Consider the following 27354-nt stretch of genomic DNA (forward strand, 5'->3'; position numbering starts at 1 on the left):
GGGTCATCATTCACTTGGAGTATCTTTACCTATTGTTTCACACTCAGTCTATGTGTATCCAAAAAAACTGTACTAAGTCTCTTGCAAACAGCATAAGATTGCATCTTGGTTTTTATCCATTCATTCACTTTATGCCTTTTGATTGGCAAATGCTGTCTATTTACATTTAATGTAATTATTAATAGGTAGGATCATATTCTTGACATTTTGTTAATTGTTTTCTGGCTATTTTTAAAGTTATTTATTCTTTTTTTTCCTCTATTACTGTTTTTCTTTTAATTTGATAATTTTTTTTTGTGTTGGTATGTTGGTATGCTTTGATTCATTTCTGTTTTTTTTTCTTTTGTGTGTGTGTGTGTGTGTATGTGTGTGTGTGTGTGCGTCTTCTATAGGTTTTTTATTTGTGGTTACCAAGAATCTATATAAAACATCTTATAGTTACAAAAGTCTATTTTTAACCTGATAGTAACAGAACTTATATCACATTAAAAAAAAACCTACACTTTTGCTTCCAACCATCTCATTTTATGTTTTAGATGTCACGATTTGCAGCTCTTTATATTGTATTTCCATTAAAAAATTATTATAACTATAGTTATTTTTAATACTTTGTGTTTTAATCTGAATATTACCATTATAAGTGATTTATACACCAACATTAAAGCATTAAAGTATGCTGAATGTGGCTGTATACTTAACTTTACTGTGAGTTTTATAATTTCATGTTGCTAATTAGAATCCTTTTGTTTTGAAGAACCCCTTTAGCATTTTTTTTTTATAAGACAGGTATTGTGTCAATGAACTCTTTCAGCTTTTGTTTGGGAACATTTTTTTTTTTTTATAAGACAGGTATTGTGTCAATGAACTCTTTCAGCTTTTGTTTGGGAACATTTTTTTTTTTTTATAAGACAGGTATTGTGTCAATGAACTCTTTCAGCTTTTGTTTGGGAAATTCTTTATCTCTTTTTTATCTCTGAAGGGCAGCTTTGCTGGGTAAAGTAGGTAAAGTATTTTTATTTGGCAGGTTTTTTTTCTTTCATAGGCCCACTCTTTCCCAATCCTGAAGATTTCTTCTGAAAAATCCACTGATAGCCTTGTGGATGTATGTCATGAGCCTTTTTTTTCCTCTTGTTGCTGTGAAAATTCTGTTTTTCATTTTTGACAGTTTGATTATTGCGTATCTCAGTGAATAATTTGTTGGGTTGAAGCTATTTGGGAACTTTTAAGCTTCATATATCTTGATGTTCAAATGTCTATCTCTTTATCCAAATTTGGGAATGTTTCAGCCATTATTTATTTAATAAGCATTCTGCTGCCCCTTTTTCTCACCTTTTTTATTTTGTAAATCTCATATTGTAAAAGTTAGGTCTCTGGATAATGTGCCATAAACCCTGTCAGGCTTTCTTTGTTCTTCTTAATTCTTTTTTATTTTTTTAAAATTTTCCTTGACTGGATAATTTCAAATAATCTGCCCTCAAGTTCACAGATTTTTTTAATCTGCTTGATCAAATGTGCTTTTCTCTATTATGTTTTTAATTTCATTTTATTTTTCTGCGCCAGTATTTCTATTTGGTTCTTTTTTTTTATAATTTTGATCTGTTTTTTGAATTTCTCTGGATGAGGTGAGAAAGAAGTGGGGCTCCTGGGTAGCATGCTGCATGGCTGGAGGAGTCAGGCACTCACTCATTGCTCTCTCACGTTCCCCTATCATTCTGGCTTTGTTGAGCAGAGTGCAACAAAGCCAATTGGAGAGGTGCCTGTTAGAGCCAGAGCAGAGATTTTTCTTTCACCTGGGGTCTGGCCTCCCATGTCATTGTGTATATTTCTATTTGTGTTTTTCAAATGCTGATTACTCTGTGTTGCCTTTCCTTCAGGATGAGCCCAGCTCTGGGATGGATCCCTGCTCTAAGCGGTACCTGTGGCAAACAATAATGAAGGAGGTTCGGGAAGGCTGTGCTGCAGTGCTGACCTCCCACAGGTGAGTTCCAGTTTCTCTTGTAGCCATTTCCTGATAAGACTGAGTAACAAAGGTTAAGAAGTGCATTTAGGTACCTGCACAGTGCTACACATAGACATTTCTTAATCTTTACAACACAATAATGGTGATATTATTGTTAGCCCTCATTGTATAAATTGAGACTGAAGCCATGAGAGATTACGTTATATAACCAAGTTTACATAGCAAATAGGTGGCAGAGCTAGAATTTGAACCTAGTGTTCTGTGTCCAAAGATGATATTCTTGCCTCATCCATTGCTACTGTTCAAGGATGAGTGCTAGACTACCATTTTCAGGTCTTCCTGAGGGATCTTTCAGATCCTTTCCATCCAAGGCCTATTATTTCAGCAGGTAGAATTAGCTGAACTAAAATACTTAACAGGTTACTGAATCTGGTTTAACATTTTCTTTATCACATAATTAAATTTGTAATTAGATTTCAAAACCATTGGCTTCTTTTTAACTTTCTAATACACTGTTCTAGCCCACAAAGAATTACAAATATAGATTTCATAAAACCTACTTATGGGGAGTGAGCAATATGATTTAACTAATACAAATTCTAATGATGTAATAAAGACCAGGCTTTAACGTTTAGACTTGTTTTGTCTTTATGTTTAAGTAAAATATACTGTGAATAAGATGTCAAGAGCTGCCAAAGATCTCACATTTTGCCCTTTTGCAAGCTAACAAATTTAGCTTGATACAGTTTTATGGATGTTGACAGAAGAAATGAGACTTCTGGGTAGGAGATGAAAGACTTTATTGCTCACAGCAAGAACAGTAGCCAGAGTGTCAGCATGGTTTCTCATTGGTTCCCTAAACCCCAGTTTCTATTGGACTAATGGATGCCTGCACACAGAGGAGAGGAATGCCAAATCTAGTGAAATTACTACCTTATAACATCTGATAAGGAAGCCAGCCCTTGGTTTGGGAGGAGGTGTCGCTTCTTCCATGATTGTTTGCTACTAGCATAACTTTGAGAAATGGCCCAGTTAAAGAGCAGTTAGGGCCTTATATTCTTGGAATTCATGGCAAGACACGTAAGAACACAAGGGACTGATGGAAACATGCTTCCCAACAGTCTAAATCATTCAGTCTATGCTTGAGTACCCCAGCTCTTGTTACCAGGAGTGAAATATAAAGCTAGCCCTATCATTTGAAACGTGAGATTTCTGAGAGGACCTCAGGAGACTTTACTGATTACTGCAGCATTATTAGTTTACGTAAAAATACTATTAAATGCTATAACTCAGCATGCATAATCCTATTACACATAAATCTTACAGCCATTTCCTGTAACAGGTGTTACTGGCTGCAAAGCCAATGTATTGTGAAGAACTCAGCCATTCACACATTTCTCACATTGCTTCATGTCAAAGTAGACTTTTCTTAATTTTCTATCTCTGGGCTCTTTCTTTTTTAAAAAAATTCGTTCACTGATAGGTTTGTCTATACTGCTTAACATTCCCCAATTTTCACTGTCAGACTAAACTTTACACTGTTGTTTTTTTTAAATGCCATTTTCTGAAGTATAATTTACATTTGATATAACTTAACCACTGTAAGTATGGAATTCTATGATTCTTTAGTAAATTTATAGACTTGTGCAAATATTACCATAAATAAGCCTTAGAATATTTGGGTCACCTCCCCCAAATTTTCTCATGCTTACTTTCAGTTAAATTAGCATTTGAGGCTAGGTGCCATGGCTCATGCCTGTAATCCCAGCACGTTGGGAGGCCAAGGCGGGCGGATCACGAGGTCAGGAGATCAAGACCATCCTAGCTAACACGGAGAAACCACATCTCTACTAAAAATACAAAAAATTAGCCAGGCGTGGTAGCGGGCGCCTGTAGTCCCAGCTACTCAAGAGGCTGATGCAGGAGAATGTCATGAGACCAGGAGGTGGAGCTTGCAGTGAGCCAAGATCGGGCCACTGCACTCCGGCCTGGGCGTCAGAGCAAGACTCCGTCTCATAAACAACAACCACAACAAAAAAATTAGCATCCAAAACCTCCACCTAGGAAAACATTGATGGCTTTCTGCCTCTGTAAATTTGCTTTATATGGATATTTCATTAACTGAATCGTATAATCAGTAGTCTGCTGCATCTCTTTTTTTATTTATCATAACACTTTTTTTTTTTGAGACAGAGTCTTGCTCAGTCGCCCAGGCTGGAGTGCAGTGGCACGATCTTGGCTCACTGCAACCTCCGCCTCCTGGGTTCACGCCATTCTCCTGCCTCAGCCTCCCGGGTAGCTGGGACTACAGGCACCTGCCACCAAGCCTGGCTAATTTTTTATATTTTAGTAGAGACGGGGTTTCACCGTGTTAGCCAGGATGGTCTCGATCTCCTGACCTTGTGATCCGCCCGCCTGGGCCTCCCAAAGTGCTGGGATTACAGGCGTGAGCCACCGTGCCCAGCCTATGGCAACACTTTTAAAGGCTATCCATTGCGTTTTATGTCAATAGCTTGCTCCTTTTCATTCCAAACGGTATCCCATTTTATAGCTATACCACTTTTATTTATCCATTCACCAGTTGATGAGCATTTGGGTTGTTTCCAGTGTTTTGCTATTATGAATAATATGTTATGAACAGTCATATAAATGTCTTTGTATGTATAGACATGTTTTAATTTTTTTAGATTTTTCTGAGTCAAGTTGCTAGATTGAATAGTAAGTTGTATTTGACACTTTAAGAAACTGCAGAGTTATCTCCCAAATTGGCCTTATCAGTATATGTTCCCAGCAACAATGATGAGTCTCCTTTATTCCACACCCTTGTCACTACTGTCTGTCTTTTTTCATTATAGGCATCCTAGTGAAGTGGGGTTTTAATTCACATTTTCCTAAGGACTAACGCTGTTAGAATCTTTTCATGTGCCTATTGGTTATTTGTATTAATTCTTTAGTGAAATATTTATTCCAATATCTCCTCCATCCTCCATTTTTTAAAAATGGCTTTATACTTTAGAATAGTTTTAGGTTCACTGAAAAATTGTGAGGAAGGTACAGAAATTTTTTAAATCCCTCCTTGCCTTCACACATGCATATCCTTCCCTATTGTCAGCGTACATTACCAGAGTGATACATTTATTAAAATTGATGAGCCTACATTGACAGCACATTACCACCCCAATCCAATTTACATAGGGTTCTCTCTTGATGTTGGACATTTTATGGGTTTGGACAAATATCTAATAAGAATCCACCATTATAGTATCAGATAGAATTGTTTCTCTGCCCTAAAAATTTTCTGTGTTCCACCTATTCATCTCTCCCTCCCGCCTAACCCCTGGTAACCACTCATCTTTTTACTGTCTCCATAGTTTTACCTTTTCCACAGTGCCATATAGTTGGAATCATATAGTATGTAGTCTTTTCAGGCTGACTTTTTTCATTTAGTTTCTCCCATGTCTTCTCATGGCTTGATAGCTCATTTCATTTCAGTCCTGAGTCATATTCCACTATCTGGATGTACTACAGCTTATTTATCCACTCATCTGCTGAACCACATCTTGGTTGCTTCCAAGTTTTGACAATTTTGAATAAAGCTGCTTAAGGATCCGTGTGCAGTTTTTTGTGTGAACATATTTTCAACTCCTTTGGGTAAATACCAAGGAATGTGATTGCTGGATCGGATGGTAAGAGTATGTTAATTTTTGTAAGGATCCTTTATATTTGAATTGTTTTTTATCTATTATTTTTGAATTGTAATAGTTCTTTTTATGTAGCAGATATTCCTATATTCTGAATAGAAGTCCCTTGCTGGATAAATGATTTGCAAATATGTATTTCCAGTCTATGGCTGTCTTTCCATTTTATTAATAATGTCTTTTGAAGTGCAAACATTTTAAATTTTGATTACATTCAGTTTATCGATTTATTTTTATATGGTTTGTGCTTTTGGTGTCTCATCTAAGAACTATTTGTTCAAATGAAGTCCTAAAGATTTTCTTCTATCTTTTTTTTCTAAAAATTTTAGAATTTTGGCTCTTATATTTAAGTCTTTGATCTATTTCAAGCTAAGTTTTGTGTATAGTATGAGAAAAGGATATAAATTCACTTTTATGCATGTTAATATCCAATTATTTCAGCACTCTTCCTTGAAAAGATTATCTTTTATCCCACTGAATTGTCATAGCACCTTTATTATATTATTTATTGTATGATTTATTTTTGGACTCTCAATTATTATCCATTGATATGTATGCTTATTTTCTCACCCAATAATATCATGTTGATTATGGTTGTTTTCTATTAAGTTTTGAAAACAGTAAGTGTTATTCCTTCAGCTTTTTCCTTCTATTATAAAATTTTTCATTATCTTGAAATATTTTTCAATTTCTCTTGTGATTACTTCTTTGAACCTTAGTTTATTTAGAAGTGTCATTCAATTTTCAGATACTGGGAGATTTTTAAGAGATTTATTTTTCTGTTATTCATCTCTGATTTAATTCTGTTGTCATTAGATAAAATAAGTTGTATGATTTCCATCCTTTTAAATTTGTTATGACTTTTTAATGGCCTACCAGAGGGGTTACAGTTTTTTTTTTATAAAACACCATATTTTAATTGTTTTTTATCTATTATTTTTGAATTGTAATAGTTCTTTTTATGTAGCAGGTATTCCTATATTCTGAATAGAAGTCCCTTGCTGGATAAATGATTTGCAAATATGTATTTCCAGTCTATGGCTGTCTTTCCATTTTATTAATAATGTCTTTGGAAGTGCAAATATTTTAAATTTTGATTACATTCAGTTTATCAATTTAGAACTAGACATACCATTTGACCAAGCAATCCCATTACTGAGTATTTGGTTTTGCAAGTCGTATGGTGTGTACTGCAGTATCCAACTCCACTGTGTAGTGTGAAAGCTTCCACCAGTATTAGGTAAATGCATAATTGTGGTTATATTCCAATAAAATTTTATTTGTTCCTCTCCCCCTATCCCCCACAAAATGGTGGCAGGCTGGATTTAGCCAATGGGCTGCAGTTTTTTACTCCAGGCTTAACATGTGGTCTATCCTAGAGAACTGTCTATGCAAAGGAATATGTATTCTGTAGTAGTTGGATGGAATATTGTATATACAGCAAGTTAGTTTGACAGTGTTGTTTAAGTATTCTGTATTCTTGTGAATTTTTTCCTGGGTATTCTATCAATTACTGAAAATAAGATATTGAAATATTCAAGTATAATTGTTACATTTTTCTTTTCCTTCTTTAGATTCTGTCAGTTTTTGCTTCATATATTTGGAGTCTGTGTAGTTAGGTGAATATGCATTCTTAATTGCTATCATACTAATATTTTGACTTTCTTATCATTATGAAATGTCTCTGTTTTACTCTAGCAGTATGTTTTATCTTAAATCCTATTTTGTTTCTTAAAATAGCCATTGCCTCTGTCTTTTGGATAATGTTTGTGTGGTATATCTTTTCATATTCTTTTACTTTCAAATAATTTGTGTCTTTGAATAGGAGTGTTTCCTATTGATTGTGTATAGTTGGATATTGTTTTTTTTTTCCCAATCTGACAATGTCTGCCTTTTGTGGGAGGTATTTAAACTGTCCCACATTTAATGTAATTATTGATATGGCTGAAGTAACATTGACTGTTTTGCTATTTTTTACATAATGTCTCCTGTGTTTCTTGTATCTGTTTCTACTTGGCAGCCTTATATATTAAATGAATAATTTAAAGTGTACTGTATTTAATGTTTTATCTATTTTTTTTAGTTATGTTCTTACTGGCTAGTCTAAGGATGATAGTATACATCTTGATGCTAACTTAATTCTAGAAAAGTGTTGTAATCTTGCCCTAATATGGCTCTATTTCCTCCCTTTTTCTTTGTGCTATTATTACCATATATATTACATTTTATATGCTATAAATCCAATAAGGCATATTTTAAGTTTCACTTTATACACTTTTAAATCTTTTAAAGAAGATAAGAAAATATATCAAAAAGAGATATCCACAGTCTTAAATAGTAATCCATACAATTGTCATTTCTGACGCATATCTGTCCATATGAAAAATGTGAGAAAATTTTGGCCATTATTTACTCAAATACTTTTTCTGGTCCTATCTATCTTTCCTTTTCTTTTGGTCTTCCATTACGTGTATGTTGAAACTCTGATCTTATCGCACAAGTCTGAGTTCTTGCTCATTTTTTTTAGTCTTGTTTTTTTCTATTTTTGGATTGGATAATCTTTATTGATCTATGTGTTCACTGACTCCTCTGCCATTTTGAATCTGGTGTTGACCCCTCTAGTGAATTTTTCCTTAATTTCTTGTAATCTTTAACTGATTTATTTTTTTTATAATTTTTATCCCCTTCTTCAGAATCCCCACTTACTAATATTGTTGTCAGACTTTTCTTTAATTCTTTTTATTTTTTATTATTATACTTAAAGTTATGGGGTATGTGTGCAGAACGTGCAGGTTTGTTACATAGGTATACATGTGCCATGGTGGTTTGCAGCACCCATCAACCTGTCATCTACATTAGGTATTTCTCCTAATGCTATCCGTCACCCAGCCTCCCACCCCCGCAACAGGCCCCGATGTGTGATGCTCTCTGTGTCCATGTGTCCTCATTGTTCAACTCACTTATGAGTGAGAACATGTGGTGTTTGGTTTTCTGATTTGTGTTACTTTGCGGAGAATGATGATTTCCAGCTTCATCCATGTCCCTGCAAAGGACATGAACTAATTCTTTTTTATGGCTGCATAATATTCCATGATGTATATGTACCACATTTTCTTTATCCAGTCTATCATTGATGGGCATTTGGGTTGGTTCCAAGTCTTTGCTATTGTGAACAGTTCCTCAGTAAACATATGTGTGCATGTGTCATCATAGTAGAATAATCTATAATCCTTTGGGTATATACCCAGTAATGGGATTGCTGGGTCAAATGGTATTTCTAGTTCTAGATCCTTGAGGAATTGCCACACTGTCTTCCACAATTGGTGAACTAATTTACACTCCCACCCACAGTGCAAAAGTGTTCCTATTTCTCCACATCCTCTCCAGCATCTGTTGTTTTCTGACTTTTTAATGATCACCATTCTAACTGGCCTGAGATGGTATCTCATTGTGGATTTGATTTGCATTTCTCTAATGACCAGTGATGATGAGCTTTTTTTCATATGTTTGTTGGCTGCATAAATGTTTTCTTTTGAGAAGTGTCTGTTCATATCCTTCGCCCACTTTTTGATGGGGTTGTTTCTTTTTTTCTTGTAAATTTGTTTAAGTTCTTTGTAGATTCTGGATATTAGCCCTTTGTCAGATAGAAAGATTGCAAAAATTTTCTCCCATTCTGTAGGTTGCCTGTTCACTCTGATGGTAGTTTCGTTTGCTGTGCAGAAGCTCTTTAGTTTAATTAGATACCATTTGTCAATTTTGGATTTTGTTGCCATTGCTTTTGGTGTTTTAGTCATGAAGTCTTTGCCCATGCCTATGTCGTGAATGGTATTGCCTAGGTTTTCTTCTAGGGTTTTTATGGTTTTAGGTCTTACATTTAAGTCTTTAATCCATCTTGAGTTAATTTTTCTATAAGGTGTAAGGAAGGGATCCAGTTTCAGCTTTCTGCATATAGCTACCCAGTTTTCCCGACACCATTTATTAAATAGGGAATTCTTTCCCCATTGCTTGTTTTTGCCAGTTTTGTCAAAGATCAGATGGTTGTAGATGTGTGGTGTTATTTCTGAGGCCTCTGTTCTGTTCCCTTGGTCTATATATCTGTATTGGTACCAGTACCATGCTGTTTCTGTTACCGTAGCTTTGTAGTATAGTTTGAAGTCAGGTAGCGTGATGCCCCCAGCTTTGTTCTTTTTGCTTAGGATTGTCTTGGTTATGCGGGCTCTTTTTTGGTTCCATATGAAATTTAAAGTGGTTTTTTTTTTTCCAATTCTGTGAAGAAAGTCAGTGGTAGCTCGATGGGGATAGCATTGAATCTATAAATTATTTTGGACAGTATGGCCATTTTCATGATATTGATTCTTCCTATCCATGAGCATGGAATGTTTTTTTCACTTGATTGTGTCCTCTTTTATTTCCTTGAGCAGTGGTTTGTAGTTGTCCTTGAAGAGGTACTTCATATTCCTTGTAAGTTGTATTCCTATGTATTTTATTCTCTTTGTAGCAATTGTGAATGGGAGTTCATTCATGATTTGACTCTCTGTTTGTCTGTTATTGGTATATAGGAATGTTTGTAATTTTTGCGCATTGATTTTGTATCCTGAGACTTTGCTTGAGTTGCCTCTCAGCTTTAGGAGATTTAGGGTTGAGATGATGGGGTTTGCTAAATATATAGTCATGTCAACTGCAAGCAGAGGCAATTTGACTTCCTCTTTTCCTAATTGAATACGCTTTATTTCTTTCTCTTGCCTGATAGCCCTGGCCAGAACTTCCAACACTATGTTGAATAGTAGTGGTGAGAGAGGGCATCCTCATCTTGTGCTGGTTTTCAAAGAGAATGCTTCTAGTTTTTGCGCATTCAATATGATCGTGCCTGTGGGTTTTTCATAAATAATCTTATTATTTTGCAGTATGTTCCATCAATACCTAGTTTATTGAGAGTTTTTAGCATGAAGGGCTGTTGAATTTTGTCGAAGGCCTTTTCTGCATCTATTGAGATAATCATGTGGTTTTCGTCGTTGATTCTGTTTATGTGATGGATTATGTTTATTGATTTGCATATTTTGAACCAGCCTTGCATCCCAGGGATGAAGCTGACTTGATTGTGGTGGATAAGCTTTTTGATGTGCTGCTGGATTCAGTTTGTCAGTATTTTATTGAGGATTTTCACATCGATGTTTATCAGGGATATTGGCCTAAAATTTTCTTTTTTTGTTCTTTTTCTGCCAGGTTTTGGTATCAGGATGATGCTGGCCTCATAAAATGAGTTACAGAGGATTCCCTCTTTTTCTATTGATTGGAATAGTTTCAGAAGGAATGGTACCAGCTCCTCTTTGTACCTCTAGTAGAATTTGGCTGTGAATTCATCTGGTCCTGGACTTTTTTTGGTTGGTAGGCTATTAATTACTGCCTCAATTTCAGAATTTGTTATTGGTCTATTCAGGGATTTGACTTCTTTTTGGTTTAGTCTTTGGAGGGTGTATATTATTTCAGTAATTTATCCATTTCTTCTAGATTTTCTAGTTTAGTTGCATAGAGGTGTTTATAGTATTCTCTGATGGTAGTTTGTATTTCTGTGGGATCAGTGGTGATATCCCCTTTATCATTTTTTATTGCATCTATTTGATTCTTCTCTCTTTTCTTCTTTATTAATCTGGCTAGAAGTCTGTCTATTTTGTTGATCTTTTCAAAAAGCAGCTCCTGGATTCATTGATTTTTTGAAGGATTTGTTGTGTCTCTATCTCCTTCAGTTCTGCTGTGATCTTAGTTATTTATTGTCTTCTGCTCGCTTTTGAATTTGTTTGCTCTTGCTTCTCTAGTTCTTTCAATTGTGATGTTAGGGTGTCAATTTTAGATCTTTCCAGCTTTCTCTTGTGGGCATTTAGTGCTATAAATTTCCCTCTACACACTGCTTTAAATGTGTCCCAGAGATTCTGGTACACTGTGCCTTTTTTCTCATTGGTTTCAAAGAACATCCTTATTTCTGCCTTCATTTCGTTATTTACCCAGTAATCATTCAGGAGCAGGTTGTTCAGTTTCCATGTAGTTGTGCGGTTTTGAGTGAGTTTCTTAATCCTGAGTTCTAATTTGATTGCACTGTGGTCTGAGAGACTGTTATGATTTCCGTTCTTTTGCAGTTGCTGAGGAGTGTTTTACTTCCAATTATGTGGTCAATTTTAGAATAAGCGTGATGTGGTACTGAGAAGAATGTATATTCTGTTGATTTGGGGTGGAGAGTTCTGTAGATGTCTGTTAGGTCTGCTTGGTCCAGAGCTGAGTTCAAGTCCTGGATATCCTTGTTAATTTTCTGTCTCAGTGATCTGTCTAATATTGACATTAGGGTGTTAAAGTCTACTACTATTATTGTGTGGGAGTATAAATCTCTTTGTAGGTCTCTAAGAATTTGCTTTATGAATCTGGGTGCTCCTGTGTTGGGTGAATAAATATTTAGGATAGTTAGCTCTTCTTGTTGCATTGATCCCTTTACCGTTATGTAATGGCCTTCTTTGTCTCTTTTGATCTTTGTTGGTTTAAAGTCTGTTTTATCAGAGACTAGGATTGCAATCCCTGCTTTCTTTTGCTTTCCATTTGCTTGGTAAATATTCCTCCATCCCTTTATTTTGAGCCTATGTGTGTCTTTGTACATGAGATGGGTCTCCTGAATAAAGCACACCCATGGGTCTTGACTGTTTATCTAATTTGCCAGTCTGTGTCTTTTAATTGGGGCACGTAGCCCATTTACATTTAAGGTTAATATTGTTATGTGTGAATTTGATCCTGTCATTATGATGCTAGCTGGTTATTTTGCCTGTTAGTTGATGCAGTTTCTTCATAGCATCGATGGTCTTTACAATTTGGTATGTTTTTGCAGTGGCTGATACCAGTTGTTCCTTTACATGTTCAGTGCTTCCTTCAGGAGCTCTTGTAAGGCAGGCCTGGTGGTGACAAAATCTCTCAGCATTTGCTTGTCTGTAAAGGATTTGCTTGTCTGTAAAGGCTGGATATGAAATTCTAGGTTGAAAATTCTGTACATTAAGAATGCTGAATATTGTCCCCCATTCTCCTCTGGCTTGTAGGGTTTCTGCAGAGAGATCCACTGTTAGTCTGATGGGCTTCCCTTTGTGCGTAACCCGACTTTTCTCTCTGGCTGCCCTTAACATTTTTTCCTTCATTTCCACCTTGGTGAATCTGATGATTATGTGTCTTGGGGTTGCTCTTCTCAAGGAATATCTTTGTGGTGTTCTCTGTATTTCCTGTATTGGAATGTTGACCTTCCTTCCTAGGTTTGTGAAGTTCTCCTGGATACTATCCTGAAGAGTGTTTTCCACCTTGGTTCCATTCTCCCCATCACTTTCAGGTACACCAATCAAATGTAGATTTGGTCTTTTCACATAGTCCCATATTTCTTGGAAGCTTTCTTCATTTCTTTTCACTCTTTTTCTCTAATCATGTCTTCTTGCTTTATTTCATTGAGTTGATCTTCAGTCTCTGATATCCTTTCTTCCACTTGATCAATTCAGCTAGTGATACTTGTGCATGCTTCACGAAGTTCTCTTGCTGTGTTTTTCAGCTCCATCAGGTCATTTATATTCTTCTTTACACTGATTATTTTAGTTAGCAGTTCATCTAACCTTTTTTCAAGGTTCTTAGCTTCCTTGCATTGGGTTAGAACATGCTCCTTTAGCTCGGAGGAGTTTGTGATTACCCACCTTCTGAAGCCTACTTCTGTCCGTTCATCAAACTTATTCTCCATCCAGTTTTGTTCCCTTGATGGCGAGGAGTTGTGATCCTTTGGAGGAGAAGAGGTGTTCTGGTTTTTGGAATTTTCAGCCTTTTTGCTCTGGTTTCACCCCATCTTCATGGATTTATCTACCTTTGGTCTTTGATGTTGGTGACCTTCAGATGTGGTCTCTGAGTGGACGTCCTTTTTGTTGATGTTGGTACTATTCCTTTCTGTTTGTTAGTTTTTCTTCTAACAGTCATGCCCCTCTGCTGCAGGTCTGTTGGAGTTTGCTGGAGATCCGCTCCAGACCCTGTTTGTCTGGGTGTCAGTGGTGGAGGCTGCAGAACAGCAGAGATTGCTGCCTGTTCTTTCCTCTGGAAGCTTCATCCCAGAGGGTCACCTACCAAATACCAGCCAGAGCTTTCCTGTATGAGGTGTCTGTCAGCCTCTACTGGGAGGTATCTCCCAGTCAGGATACACAGGGGTCAGGGACCCACTTGAGGAGGCAGTCTGTCCCTTATCAGAGCTCGAACACTGTGCTGGGAGAACCACTGCTGTCTTCAGAGCTGTCAGACAGGGACGTTTAAGTCTGCTGAAGCTGCACCCCCAACCACCCCTTCCCCCAGGTGCTCTGTCTCAGGGAGCTGGGGGTTTTATCTATAAGTCCCTGACTGGGGCTGCTGCCGTTTTTCCAGAGATGCCCTGCCGAGAGAGGAGGAATCTAGAGAGACACTTAGCCTTGCTGAGCTGCAGTGGGCTCCACCCAGTTCGAACTTCCTGAGGGCTTTGTTTACACTTTGAGGGTGAAACTGTGTACTGAAGCCACAGCAAGGACGGATGCCCCTCTCCCAACCAAGCTTGAGCATCCCAGGTCCACCTCAGACTGCTGTGCTAGCAGCAAGAATTTCAAGCCCGTGGATCTTAGTTTGCTGGGCTCTGTGGGGGTGGGACCCGCTGAGCCAGGTGCCAGGCACTGGAGGAAATCTCTTGGCCTGCTGGTTGCAAAGACCACAGGAAAAGCGCAGTATCTGGGCCGGAGTGCACGTTCCTACCAGTACGGTCTCTCAAGATTCCTTTGGCTAGGAAAGGGAAATCCCCTGACCCCTTGCACTTCCAAGGTTGAGGCAATGCCCCACCCTGCTTCAGCTCACCCTCCATGGGCTGCACCCACTGTCCAACCAGTCTCAATGAGATGGACCGGGTACCTCAGTTGGAAATGCAGAAATCACCCACCTTCTGCGTCGATCTCTCTGGGAGCTGCAGACTGGAGCTGTTCCTATTCGGCCATCTTGCCAGCTCTCTCTTTAATTCTTTAAACTTGGTTTTCGTTAGTTCTTTGATGATGTTTATAATAGCTGCATTTAAATTTTTTCTTCTAAGTCTAGCATCTGAGAACACTTATGAACAATTTCTTTTGACTGCTTTTTCCTCCCCAGTTATGGGGAGAAACTTTCTTGTTTCTTTGCATGCCTTAAAAATTTGTATTGAGAACTGCACATTTTAGATAATTGTAGCAGGTCTGGATTCTGATTCCCCCTCCCCTGTGGTGGTTATTGTTGCCAATTTGCAAAAAGTTTATTTGTTTATTTTGTGTTTGTGTCTTACTTATTTGCCTGAGATAAATCTGTGAAAACTCTCCTTTAGTGAGTAGCTACCTACTCCTCTACTCATTTTTTTATTTTTTATTTTTATTTTTGGACCGTCTCATTCTGTTGCCCAGGCTGGAGTACAGCAATGCAATCTCGGCTTACTGCAACATCTGCCTTGTGGGTTCAAGTGATTCTCCTGCCTTAGCCTCCCAAGTAGCTGGGATTACAGGCGCCTGCCACCATGCCCAGCTAAATTTTGTATTTTTAGTAGAGACAGGGTTTCACCATGTTGGTCAGGCTGGTCTCAAACTCCTGACCTCAGGTGATCCACCCACCTCGGCTTCCCAAAGTGCTGGGATTACAGGCATAAGCCACCATGCCCAGCCAGTTTGTTTTTTAAAATTTGTTCTCATTTTTTAAGACTGGCTCATAGGAGTCATTCTGTTTATGCATAGGCTAGTTGCTAGTGAGTGACTGGGCACAAGTTGTGCTCAACCACCTGAGGCCAACAAGGTTTTTGTCTTTGCAAATGTATCTGTGCGTGGGTAGTGAAGAAATTAAAAGTTCAGGCTATTTTCATGTTAGCCTAACTTTACTGGCTCCTTTTGTGTCTCTCCTATGTGCATGTGGACAGCCTCTGGGTTCACAAAGAACATGTGGCTGGTCTGGGCCCTCTCCAATCTCAGCTGCACATACATGCAGCCGCAGCTATATGCATGCTACATCCACGTAATTCCAGTCTAGTAGAGGCCAGATACTGGAGGAACTGGCTTTTTCTGTTTATTTGGCTCCCAAATAATCAGGTATATCAACAGTGTCACTGGACCTGGGCATTACCCAATGGTCCAAATTGTTTGCACCCTCTTCAGCTGGGGCAGAGAAGCTGCTGATCCTCATGGTCTGCCCTTCCTGCCAGTAGTTGCGTGTTTTCGAAACTAGGGAGAGTGGGGAGCAGCCTATGGCTGGAATGCCACTGATTATCAGTCTTCTTATCCTAAGTTTAGCAATTTGTCAGCTAAAAGTGCTTCTTAGATTGTGGTATGCTTTTTGTTCAATTTTCAGAATTTTGAAATGGCTATTTTTGTTAATTTTGTCCAGATTCATCGTTGCTTTTTGAGAAAACAATTTACCAGTTTCTTCATTTGACCCTAGTTGGAAGTCCTACCCTGGGATTTTTTGTTGTTGTTGTTGTTTTTCTTGTATTTTACTTCAGAAAATAAAATTTTACATTGAAATGAATTAAATTTGATAAACCTTCAACTTTATCATAATGCATACATGTGTTTGCTTAAAACGATCATTTTGCTTTGCCAATTCTAGAAACTCTCTACATTCTTGTATTTATTTTGCTGGAGTTTGTTTGCTGGCATGAGAACATGAGCCTTCATGTTCATGCAGAGGTTCTAAGATTGGATAAACTGGTGTCACGATAAAAATTTCATTTATTTCTCATATAATTATTAGATTGTTCTCAGAAAGACTGCATATCATTGCAATTTCTCTTTTATGTCCTCCTATTCATTTGGTTTCACATTAAATATATATTCATTTCCATAAATCTGTCCATATCCATGCAGTACAAAGATCAAAATTACTCACTGTCGATGAAGAGTGGGGAAGCTTATGATTTATTCTGTGATTCTAAAATGGCAGACTTTGTTGAAGAAAAGTCTTGTATTGGACATTTCCCCCTTAATTTTGAGTTTATTTATCATTGCCTCTTCTGGTTCCTTACCCCAGGGAATCTTGGTAAAGCATGGAGCAGGAAACTGAGGATAAGAACCTTGCATACTACTTTTCTTACTAAGGGAGTTGAAATCAGTATAATCAAGAATGACCAACACTACTTTTTTCTCACACATCCAACATCATGAATTCCAATATAACTCCTGAAATCTCTGCATTGCCTAGCCATATTTCTGTACTGATTAGATTATCCAGCCATACAGGAAATTTTGTGTTTATTTTTTGAAGCTAGCACATCTTACGTGGCCAGAGAAGGAGAAAGAGTGTCAAGGGGAAGGTGCTACACATTTGTTAACAACCAGATCTCATGAGAACTCACTCACTATCACAAGAATAGCAACAGGGAAACCTGCCCCATGATCAAATCATCTCCAGCCAGGCCCTTCCACCAACATTGGGGATTACAATTTGACATGATATTTGGGCAGGGACACAAATCTAAATCATATTATTTCATAACTGGCCTCTCCCATATCTCATGTTTTTCTCACATTGCAAAACACAATCATCCCTTCTCAAGATTCCCCCATGTCTTAACTCATTTCAGCATGAACTCAAAAGTCCACAGTCCAGAGTTTCATCTGAGAAAAGGCAAGGCCCTTCTGCATGAGCCTGTAAAATAAAAAAAACAAATTAGTTACTTCCAAGATACAATGAGAGTACAGACACTGGGCAAATACACCTGAACAAAAAGGAAGAAATCAGCTAAAAGAAAGAGGCTACAGGCCCTGAGCAAGTCCAAAACCCAGCAGAGTAGTCATTAAATTTTAAAGCTCCAAAATAATCTCCTTTGATTCCATGTCCCACATTCAGGCCACACTGAAGCAAGGGGTAGATTGCAAGGCCTTGAGCAGCTCCGCCCCTGTGGTTCTGCGGGGCTCAGCTCCCAAGGCTGCTTTCAAGGGCTGGCATTGAGTGCCTGTGGCTTTTCCAGGAGCGCAGTGCAAGCTGTCAGTGGATGTACCATTCTGCGGTTTGGAGGGTGGTAGCCCTCTTCTCACAGTTCTACTAGGCAGTGCCCCAGTGGGGACTCTGTGTGGGTGCTCAAATCCCACATTTCTCTTCTACACTGCCCTAGTAGAGGTTTTCCACGGGAGCCACGTCCATGCAGCAGACTTCTGTTTGGACATCCAGGTGTTTCCATACATCCTCTGAAATCTAGGTGGAGGCTCCTAAGCTTCAACTCTTGCCCTCTGTGCATCCGCAGGCTTACTGCCATGTGGAAGCCACCAAGGCTTACTGCTTGCACTCTCTGGACCAGTAGCCTGGGATTTATCTGGGACAATTTAACCATGGCTGGAGCTGGAGCAGCTGCAACACAGTGAGCAGTGTCCTGAGGTTATGCAGGGCAGTGGGGCCCTGGGCCCAGCCCACAAAATCATTCTTCCCTCCTAGGCTTCCAGGCCTATGATGCGAGGGGGGCTGCCTAGAAGGTCTCTGAAATGCTTTTGAGGCATTTTTCCCATTGTCTTGGCTATTAACATTCAGCTCTTCTTTGCTTATGCAAATTTCTTCAGCCACTCCTCCTCAGAAAATGTGTTTTTCTTTTCTGCCATGATGTCAGGCTGCAAATTTTCCAAACTTCTATGCTCTGTTTCCCTTTTAAATAAAAATTTGAATTTCAGATCATGTCTTCGCTCATGCATAACAAAACTGAACTATGCTCCAGTTTCCAATAAGTTTCTCATCTCTATCTGAGATCTCGTCACCCTTGACTTATTGTCTGTATCACTATCAGCATTTTGGTCATAGCAATTTAACAAGCCTCTAGGAAGTTCCAAACTCCCTTATTTTCCCGTCTTCTCCTGAGCCCTCCAAACTGTTCCAGCCTCTGCCCATTATCCAGTTCCAAAGCTGCTTTCACATTTTCAGGTATCTTTATTGCAATGCCCCTCTGTCTGTACCAATTTTCTGTATTAGTTTCTTTTCACACTGCCATAGAGAAAAGAAGTTTAACAGGCTCACGGTTCCACAGGTTGTACAGGAAGCATGGCTAGGGAGGTTTCAGGAAACTTACAATCATGGCAGAAGGCAAAGGGGCAGTGGGCACGTCTTACATGGCCAGAGCAGGAGGAAGAGAGTGAAAGGGGAAGTGCTACACACTTTTAAACAAACAGATCTCACAAGAACTCACTATCATGAGAAAAGCAAGGGGGAAATCGGTCACCATGATCCAGTTACCTCCCACCAGGCCCCTCCTCCAACACAGGTGATCACAATTTGATATGAGATTTTGGTGGGGACACAAACACAAACCATATTAGACCTCCACTTGTCTGAACTATGTTTAAATAACTAATATATAAGTGACTTAACATTCTACCTCTTTAGAGTACCTACAGTGCACCCATAAGATGATTACTTTTAAATTGAAATTAATTAAAGAAATATGTGTTTGTACAGGAAAATATATAAAGCATATTTGGAAAATTTATGACATGTATCTCTTGGACTTCATGCTAAGCAACTATAACAAAGAAACCTCAACTTACAGTGGCCCAGACAAGACACATTTTTTCCTCTCGCTAAATTCATGTCAGTGGGCTGTGCATCATCAGGCCAACCAAGGCCTTGGGTTCTTTCCACCGTGCCACCATCACCATCATCATGGTTGATGTTGACTCATCAGCACCGTATCTACATCCTAGCTCAAGGGAAGTGGAGAAAAACAAAATCCAGGTCAAGTGGCTTGCTGTATTTCAACATGACCCAGAAATTGTGCATTCCATTGAGCTGAGTTTGTTGCATGTCCATATTGAGGTGCATGGAAGGCTGAGAAATATCTTGATCTGAATGCCCATTAACCCACCTAGGAGACTGCTTTATGACTGTTCTCCAATAATATAAATAACACATGCTTCCTGTAGAGTATTTGGTTATGCAAAATAGTAAAATAAGTAAAGAAAATCCATCATTAATTTCATTTTTGAGATATTGACAGTCATACTTTTTTGTGTGTTTTTCTTCCTAGGTAGTTTTTTAACATACCTGTGCAATTCTCTGAATACACATTGTCATTTTACCATTGCTATACTATGAACTTTTCTCCATGTGATTAATTGACTTTAGTGAACCTCATTTTAATAGCTAACACATGGATGAACTCTTACTTAAATGAGTGATATATTCTCCTACTGTGAAACATTTACCTGTTTCCAGATGCTTACTATTATAAATAAGTTATTACATGCATTTATATTTTCAGTGTTTTCTAGGGTAAGTTCTTAGGAAAGTAATTACTGCCAAATTGGTGTTCAAAAAGTTATGCCAATTTTTACTCCGACCAGCAATATATGAGATGACATATTGAGAATTACTGAGAAAATGGCCTTAACTTTCTGGGTATTTTTTTTTTTATTTGAGAACTCATTGTTTTTGAAGTGACGATTGGAAATAAAAACCCCTCGTTTTTCTCTACAATACACAAAAGTACACATGAACACTTTTCCAGCAAGAAAATAGTTTTAAAATCAATTTGATTTAATGGTTTATATTTTATAATTTGTTGGTATGTTTATTACCCATGAGCAGTTCTTTGAATGGTCTCTACATGTTATTTACCCTTTTTTCTCTATTATATTTTTATTATTTTGTTTTAAACTAACATATATGAGTTCTTTATAGTAAGTATATCAATCTCTACCCAGTAGGTCTATTGGAATTTTTTTATTTCTTTTTTTTTGAGATGGAGTCTTACTCTTCTCACCCAGGCTGGAGTGCAGTGGCAAAATCTCAGCTCACTGCAACCTCCACCTCCCGGGTTCAAGTGATTCTCCTGCCTCAGCCTCTTGAGTAGCTGGGATTACAGGTGTCCCCCACCACACCTGGCTAAATTTTTGTACTTTTAGAAGAGACAGGGTTTCATCATGTTGGCCAGGCTGGTCTCGAACTCCTGACCTCAGGTGATCCACCCACCTCGGCCTCCCAAAGTGCTGGGATTACAGGCGTGAGCCACCATGCCTGGCTGGAATTTTTTAATGCTAGTTTGCTGTGTTAAGACACAATGACTACAAATCCCTTAATAGCTTCTTCCATTGCTTTTCTGCTTAGAAAATATCTTCCCATATTCAAATCATTATGTATATAAGATAGTAACATCTTGTTCCCTGTAATTCTTTAGTGTATTACTGAATTGCAATTATTTTAGTTATATAGAAAATATTTATGTTTTCTGGAGCAAGTCTTCTTTCATGATTCCTCTTTCATTATTTTTCTTCCTTTCACTAAGTAATTTTAAAGGTATACTTTATAATTATTTTAAAATTTTCTCATGGGAGTGATAAATGTAAAATTTTGATTAGATTTACTATATCTGTATTATAATATATTTTCATTATTATAATAATATAATTATAGATTACCAATTTTGTAACATATTTCAAATTGAAATGTCAAAATATAATTTAAATTATAATTACACATTAAAATGTTATTTATGGTATTATATTTTATATTATGCACTATATTAAAATATAACTTATTTATATTTTACATATAATTAATTTACTTATGTTTTATGTTTACACTTAAGGTAATATTTAATATTTATACTAACATATTAATATTATTTTATATTACACTAATTTTCATATTATAACAGTTTTTCTATTTTCAAAATATCCATTCTTTTCTTTTCTTCCATGCCTCCTTCCATTGATTCAATATTTCATTTGTGCCTATTAGTAAGGCTTCCTTGTTTCTTTTCATAAAACATTCACATTGCTTTGTTAAGATTATTCTTATTTTGTATTTTTGTACTATTGCTAAATGCTTCTCTCCTATATATTTTATAGCTGGTCTTCCTGGTATAAGAAAATACTGATTTTTGTTAGAATGGCAATCATTAAAAAGTCAGGAAACAACAGGTGCTGGAGAGGATGTGGAGAAATAGGAACACTTTTACACTGTTGGTGGGACTGTAAACTAGTTCAACCATTGTGGAAGTCAGTGTAGCGATTCTTCAGGGATCTAGAACTAGAAATACCATTTGACCCAGCCATCCCATTACTGGGTATATACCCAAAGGACTATAAATCATGCTGCTATAAAGACACATGCACACATATGTTTATTGTGGCACTGTTCACAATAGCAAAGACTTGGAACCAACCCAAATGTCCAACAATGATAGACTGGATTAAGAAAATGTGGCACATATACACCATGGAATACTATGCAGCCATAAAAAATGATGAGTTCATGTCCTTTGTAGGGACATGGATGAAATTGGAAATCATCATTCTGAGTAAACTATCACAAGAACAAAAAAACCAAACACCGCATGTTCTCACTCATAGGTGGGGAATTGAACAATGAGAACACATGGACACAGGAAGGGGAACATCACATTCTGGGGACTGTTGTGGGGTAGGGGGAGGGGGGAGGGATAGCATTAGGAGATATACCTAATGCTAAATGACGAGTTAATGGGTGCAGCACACCAGCATGGCACATGTATACATATGTAACTAACCTGCACATTGTGCACATGTACCCTAAAACTTAAAGTATAATAATAATAAAATAAAATAATAAATAAAAAAGAAAATACGGATTTTTTGTTAATTGTAAAATTAGCTGTCTAAATAAAACCTTATTGTTTTCAAAAGCTTTTAATTTGGTTAACATGAGATTTCTGTATAAAAAAATTAAGTAATTTGCCCTAATGGTATCTTGTCGCCTTTTTGTTTTGAAAAGTTTGACCCAACCCTCCCCTCTTCAGAAAATGGCTCATTTTTGTCTCTTTTCCTTCTTTACAGCATGGAGGAGTGTGAGGCTCTTTGCACAAGACTGGCCATAATGGTTAACGGCAGCTTCAAATGTCTTGGTTCTCCTCAGCACATCAAAAATAGGTGCGTTGAAGTTCTCCTTTTGCTTAGATATTTACTATGAAATCAATAGCATGATGCAGGGTTATGACTGGAGATGCTTTAGAGGCAAGTATGTTCCAATTACCTGCTGGCATAAAATAGGAGATGAAGGCTCTGAGAGGATAAAATACTGTGGCTGGTAAGTCAAACACATAGCAACTCCCAAACACAGTCTAGTGTTCTCCCTGTAAGGGAGACATTTTGCTTTTCTCTTGCCAGGAGGACATTGCTCCCTCATTGTAGTGACATTGATAGGGGTGAGAGTAAGATTGCAGAGTCAAGATGATGACAGGACACAAAATGTCCTCTTTACACACAAAATGCCTTATGAAAAGGCTGTACTGATATGTCCCTCATCTGCAGTGAATCAAAGTTCCCATTTTATCCTACCAAACACTATCCTTTTGAAAAAGACCATCAATTTATAAGAGTAGGAGAGGGTTGTTATGGTTGCTTTCCATTTGGATTATGAAACACTAAAGACTGCTTTCCTGTGCTCATTGATCCTTTATATTTCTTCCTGGTTAATTCTCTTCATGTATTTTCTTTATTTCCTTTTTGGAATCTTAATAATTTTGTTATCAATTTTTGTGAGCATTGTTACATCCTGGTATAACATTAAAAAAAATTAAAGTTGCCTAAATACACGTCCAATTTTCCTTTGATTTGTTTAACCTGTCATTCTTATGTAGAATAATTTATTCATTTATGTTGATAAATCTCTTATTTTCATTTATTCAGTGTTTTTAAGGTTAGGATTCTCAAGCAGAGATCTGGTAAATAGTCATATGTAAATTTTAAATACTTTTAATTTATGGAGAAAATAGCTGATGCTCAGGATTGAGATGACATAGTAGGGAGTGACTGTCCATTTTTAGAGGTAGGCACTGCTGGGATGGTCAACCTCACAGTTGCTTGCTGCTTCGGGTCAACCACTGGTCAGATGCACCTACTGGAAACTATTCTGGGTATGTACTCTGCCCATCTTTAATAAGTATCGTCAAAAGAAAAATAATATTTCATGGTCTCCAACCTTTATGAATGCCTACATAAAGTTTTATAACCCATTCCTGATTGTTGGGTGATTTATGTCTGATTTATGTTTACAAAAGTTTCCCACAAGAGCCAGCAGGACGAAGCACATGGGGATAGGTTTTCTCTAGCTGTTGCATTCTACATACTGGAAAATCTGTGCCTACTTCAGAGTTTGGGTTCCCATAATGTGATATATGGGTTGAGCATGAATTGTTAGTGGATATGAACTATAGGACTATATTAAACAAGAAATGGCTTGTGGGTTATTCACTGAAACATCAAACTTAATAAAATTTAAAAAATACTTTGTGGCTGGGTATGGTGGCTCACACCTGTAATTCTAACACTTTGGGAGGATGAAGTGGGAGGATCACTTGAGGACCAGAGTTTGAGACCAGCCTGGGCAACATAGTGAGACCTCATTCCTACAAAACATTTTTTAAAAATTAATTTTAAAAAATTATATCCAGGTGTGGTGGGGTGCATCTGTAGTGCTAGCTACTTAGGAGGTAGGAGGATCAGTTGTGTCCAAGAGATCGAGGCTGCAGTAAGCCATGATTGTGCCACTACACTCCAGCCTGCGTGACAGAGTCAGAAAACAATTAAAAAGTAAGTAAAATAAAATAATTTGTAAAATGCTTATTCTCCTATAACTATAAACTTATAATAAACAAACACATGATGATGCCTGTTTCTATAATATTGAGATAAAGAATAAAGGATTGATCATGACATAGATGGTAACAATAACTAGATTTTTCATAAACTTCGGCATCCGTACCTGGGAGTTAGCAACATCAGAACCCATTTCTCTGACGTGGAGGTGTGGAGATGGATGAGAGAACTTGTAGTGGGGCTCCTTCCTCCTCCCCTCCATCCCTTTCTTTCCATGAACATGAATTGTTAGGAACATGAATAAGGAAGAGTAGGGTCTGGGTGAGGGAAGAGGTTCTGAGGAGATAACTCAGGAGAAGGCGAGGGTTTTGGAGGGAAGATTTTGGCTGAATCTGGGCAGGGATCTGGGTGTCAGGATTTCCCCGTGGAGAGGCAGGAGGCTGGTGAGGAGGGTCCCAGGCTTGGGCTGGGAGACATCTGCCCAGAGGGAGAACGGAAGAGAGGAGCTACAGAAATCCCACAGAGGGGGGACCCAGAGGGCAGGGCTTGGGCTTCAGAGACCAGCTCCCCTTGGGAGGGGCAGGTGCAACAAGAGCCTGCAATGAGAGCCTAGTGCAGTGAAGCCAGGAGAGCACGAGGGTTTAGTCACCTTTAGCTTCTGAATTGCAGTGCTGACCTTGACCTCATGAACAATCGGGAACCCTTCAGTGCAGGTCTCAGCAAATTCGCCCGTGACAGGAAGCTGAGGCTTGCACCTGCTACGGCAGTTCACTCGGACAAAGCAGCCATTTTTCAGGGTGAAGTGGGGAAAGTGGAAAAGGAATGTAAGGATCAGAAAAATGAGGAGCCACAGAAATATAGAGGGAAGAATGTCCGTGGCAAGTAGGGACAGATACATAAGAGGAAAAAACAAAATAGAAAGTGAAGTGAAATTTCCCAAACCAAAGAACTTTTCCTACCTCACTCTCTGCCCCAGGCACAGCCCTCAGAGAAATGGGGCCTCAGATGAGAAACAGCTCTTCCATGGGACTTCAGACCCCACCTGGGCTCCCTGAGTTCATCCCACCTTCCTGAGCATGGGGAGCAAGACCCAAGCACAGGGATCACTTTCTACCCCAGTCTGCAGGTGGCACTGTCTTTCCTTCCCACCCTCTGTCAGTTCAGTCAGCCCCGTAAACCCATACCTGACTCTGCTCTGATTCTCTTCCTTCCTGCTGTGCTCATTTGAGTTGCTTTCTTGGGTCTTAAGCAAAACCTTGGTACATGCACTTCACCATCAGAGAAGGGTTTCCGCAGAGGACACCAAATCCCATTCCCATGCTCCTAACAGAGCATTAACACCCCAGCATCCTGCTTCATTCCTGGACTGACCTCATCCTTAGCCAACTGTTTTAAAATATAGTGTGTTAATAGAAAAATTGAAGTACAATAAGGCCAACAGATCAGGAAACGACTGCCTTTGAAAATACCATGTATTACAGTTTCCAATAATAGGGGCATGGCACACAGGGTCCCATGAGGGAGCATCAGGTCAGCCAGGAGGCAGAGGGCAGCTGGAAGGAAACCTGAGCAAGGGATTGTATTGTGATTTCTATTGGAAGGAAGGGGTGAAATAGGGCAAACAGGCCTAGGATCTGCTACTTTGAATAACTTTAGTGGGCTGTGCAGCATAGGGGTTGTCCCTAGTTGTCTAGTACCTATGCCTGGGGTGACTGGGGGAGGTGGATTGTGGCTTAACATGTGAGAGCCCCTTAGAGGAGGTGTTTGAGATGATGTGTGCTCTGGGTCAGCTGGTTTGTATTTGAAAAAATGAATTTATTTGCAAGTTGTTTACTATCTTTAGGAATTGGCTAGCTCTGGGAGGGGCAGTTCTTCCAGAGTCAGCAAGTCCCCACATTTTCAAAGTATTAGAATACAGAAGATAATAGGCATGGTTAATACACACACTCCAGGACTCACTGAGGCTGAGTGGAGCCATAAGTGCAGGGCCAATCACATTCTGCCTGCCTGGAGGAAGCCAGGCTTGCCCACTTTGCAGAGGAAGGCAGGGAGCTCTGGCTGTACCAAGGGTTCTGAAGTCCCCCTTCTCTTCCTTGGTACAGACTTTTGTTCTTCCTGGGAATCTTTAATAGCTTGTTTCAGAGCTATTATCTACGTAGTGAATTTCCAAACACTTTGAGATTATAGAGTTGTATTAAAAAGCAAGTTCCTTGGACCCCTGATCTATGGATAACCTAAAGCTCTCTGTGACCGGTCTGTACCAATCATCCATGGAGAAGGGCCTCTGAGAAAAAAAAATGCAATAGGCCACTATCTAGTGTGTATGTCTATCCATTGATATCAAGTTGTTATGTTAACTGTGATGTTGTTTCTTACCTGAGTCACAATTTAAGAAAAGTCAATCAATATTAGATCTTTTGCTGGTAAAACTGAGGCTGTTTGCTTCTGACATTTAATATTTCTTTAACAAATGTTTATTGAAACCCAGCGAGGGGATACAGAGGTAGGTCTGATGCAGTTTATGCCTGCTTTGGTACTCACAAGTGCAGAGAGTGAGTCCGGCACATGCCCGGTGACATCACAAGGCCTAACAGGGCAGGCAACATAGAAAAGGTATCAGCTAGAGTGTTCCGTGAAAGTGCCATATATGCCAAGTGGCCTCCAAACCTAGGAAAAGCCGAGAAATCAAAGAAGGAGGAAGACACATCCAGTTTGTTGGTAAAGGGCGATTTCCTGGGGGCACTTATGAATGGAAGTGTGGTCTTGGGAAGCAGCAAGACAGGTAGACCTCTGCAACATTACTCCCCAGACCCAGGGCTCTTATATCACAGGGAAAGGGCACCTACCCTAGAGAGACAATTGAAGACACCCCTCCATAACAGGCAAGAGTTTTTCATGCGTCATGGGCTATCATTTGTGCAATAACATAAGGGTCGCCTTGATCTAAAGGCGGGAGCACTTGTTCTTACAGGAAGGACAGGAAGTGAAGTAGGAATCAGGAGGCATTTGCGGGCCTAGGCTAACCAGAAGTCAATGTGGTAGATTAGCATCCATGATGCAGTCACTTTTGTCTCCACATGGAGCCCTGAGGAGGAGGAGGAGGAGGCCTTTTTTAGTTTGAGGA

The 27354-nt window shown here is 38.5% G+C and overlaps 1 protein-coding gene across 1 annotated transcript in view; it reads left to right on the plus strand.

Moving 5' to 3' along the window:
- The window catches only part of ABCA13 (ATP binding cassette subfamily A member 13), a 471542-nt gene that overhangs the window by 419892 nt on the left and 24296 nt on the right, over positions 1 to 27354 (plus strand). The window contains 2 exon segments of the mRNA XM_031013046.3: positions 1875 to 1978; positions 22470 to 22562. Coding sequence (XP_030868906.2) covers positions 1875 to 1978; positions 22470 to 22562 — 197 coding nt within the window.

The sequence above is a fragment of the Gorilla gorilla genome, chromosome 6 (genome assembly GCF_029281585.2).
Source record: "Gorilla gorilla gorilla isolate KB3781 chromosome 6, NHGRI_mGorGor1-v2.1_pri, whole genome shotgun sequence".
In the NCBI taxonomy this organism is placed as follows: Eukaryota; Metazoa; Chordata; class Mammalia; order Primates; family Hominidae; genus Gorilla; species Gorilla gorilla.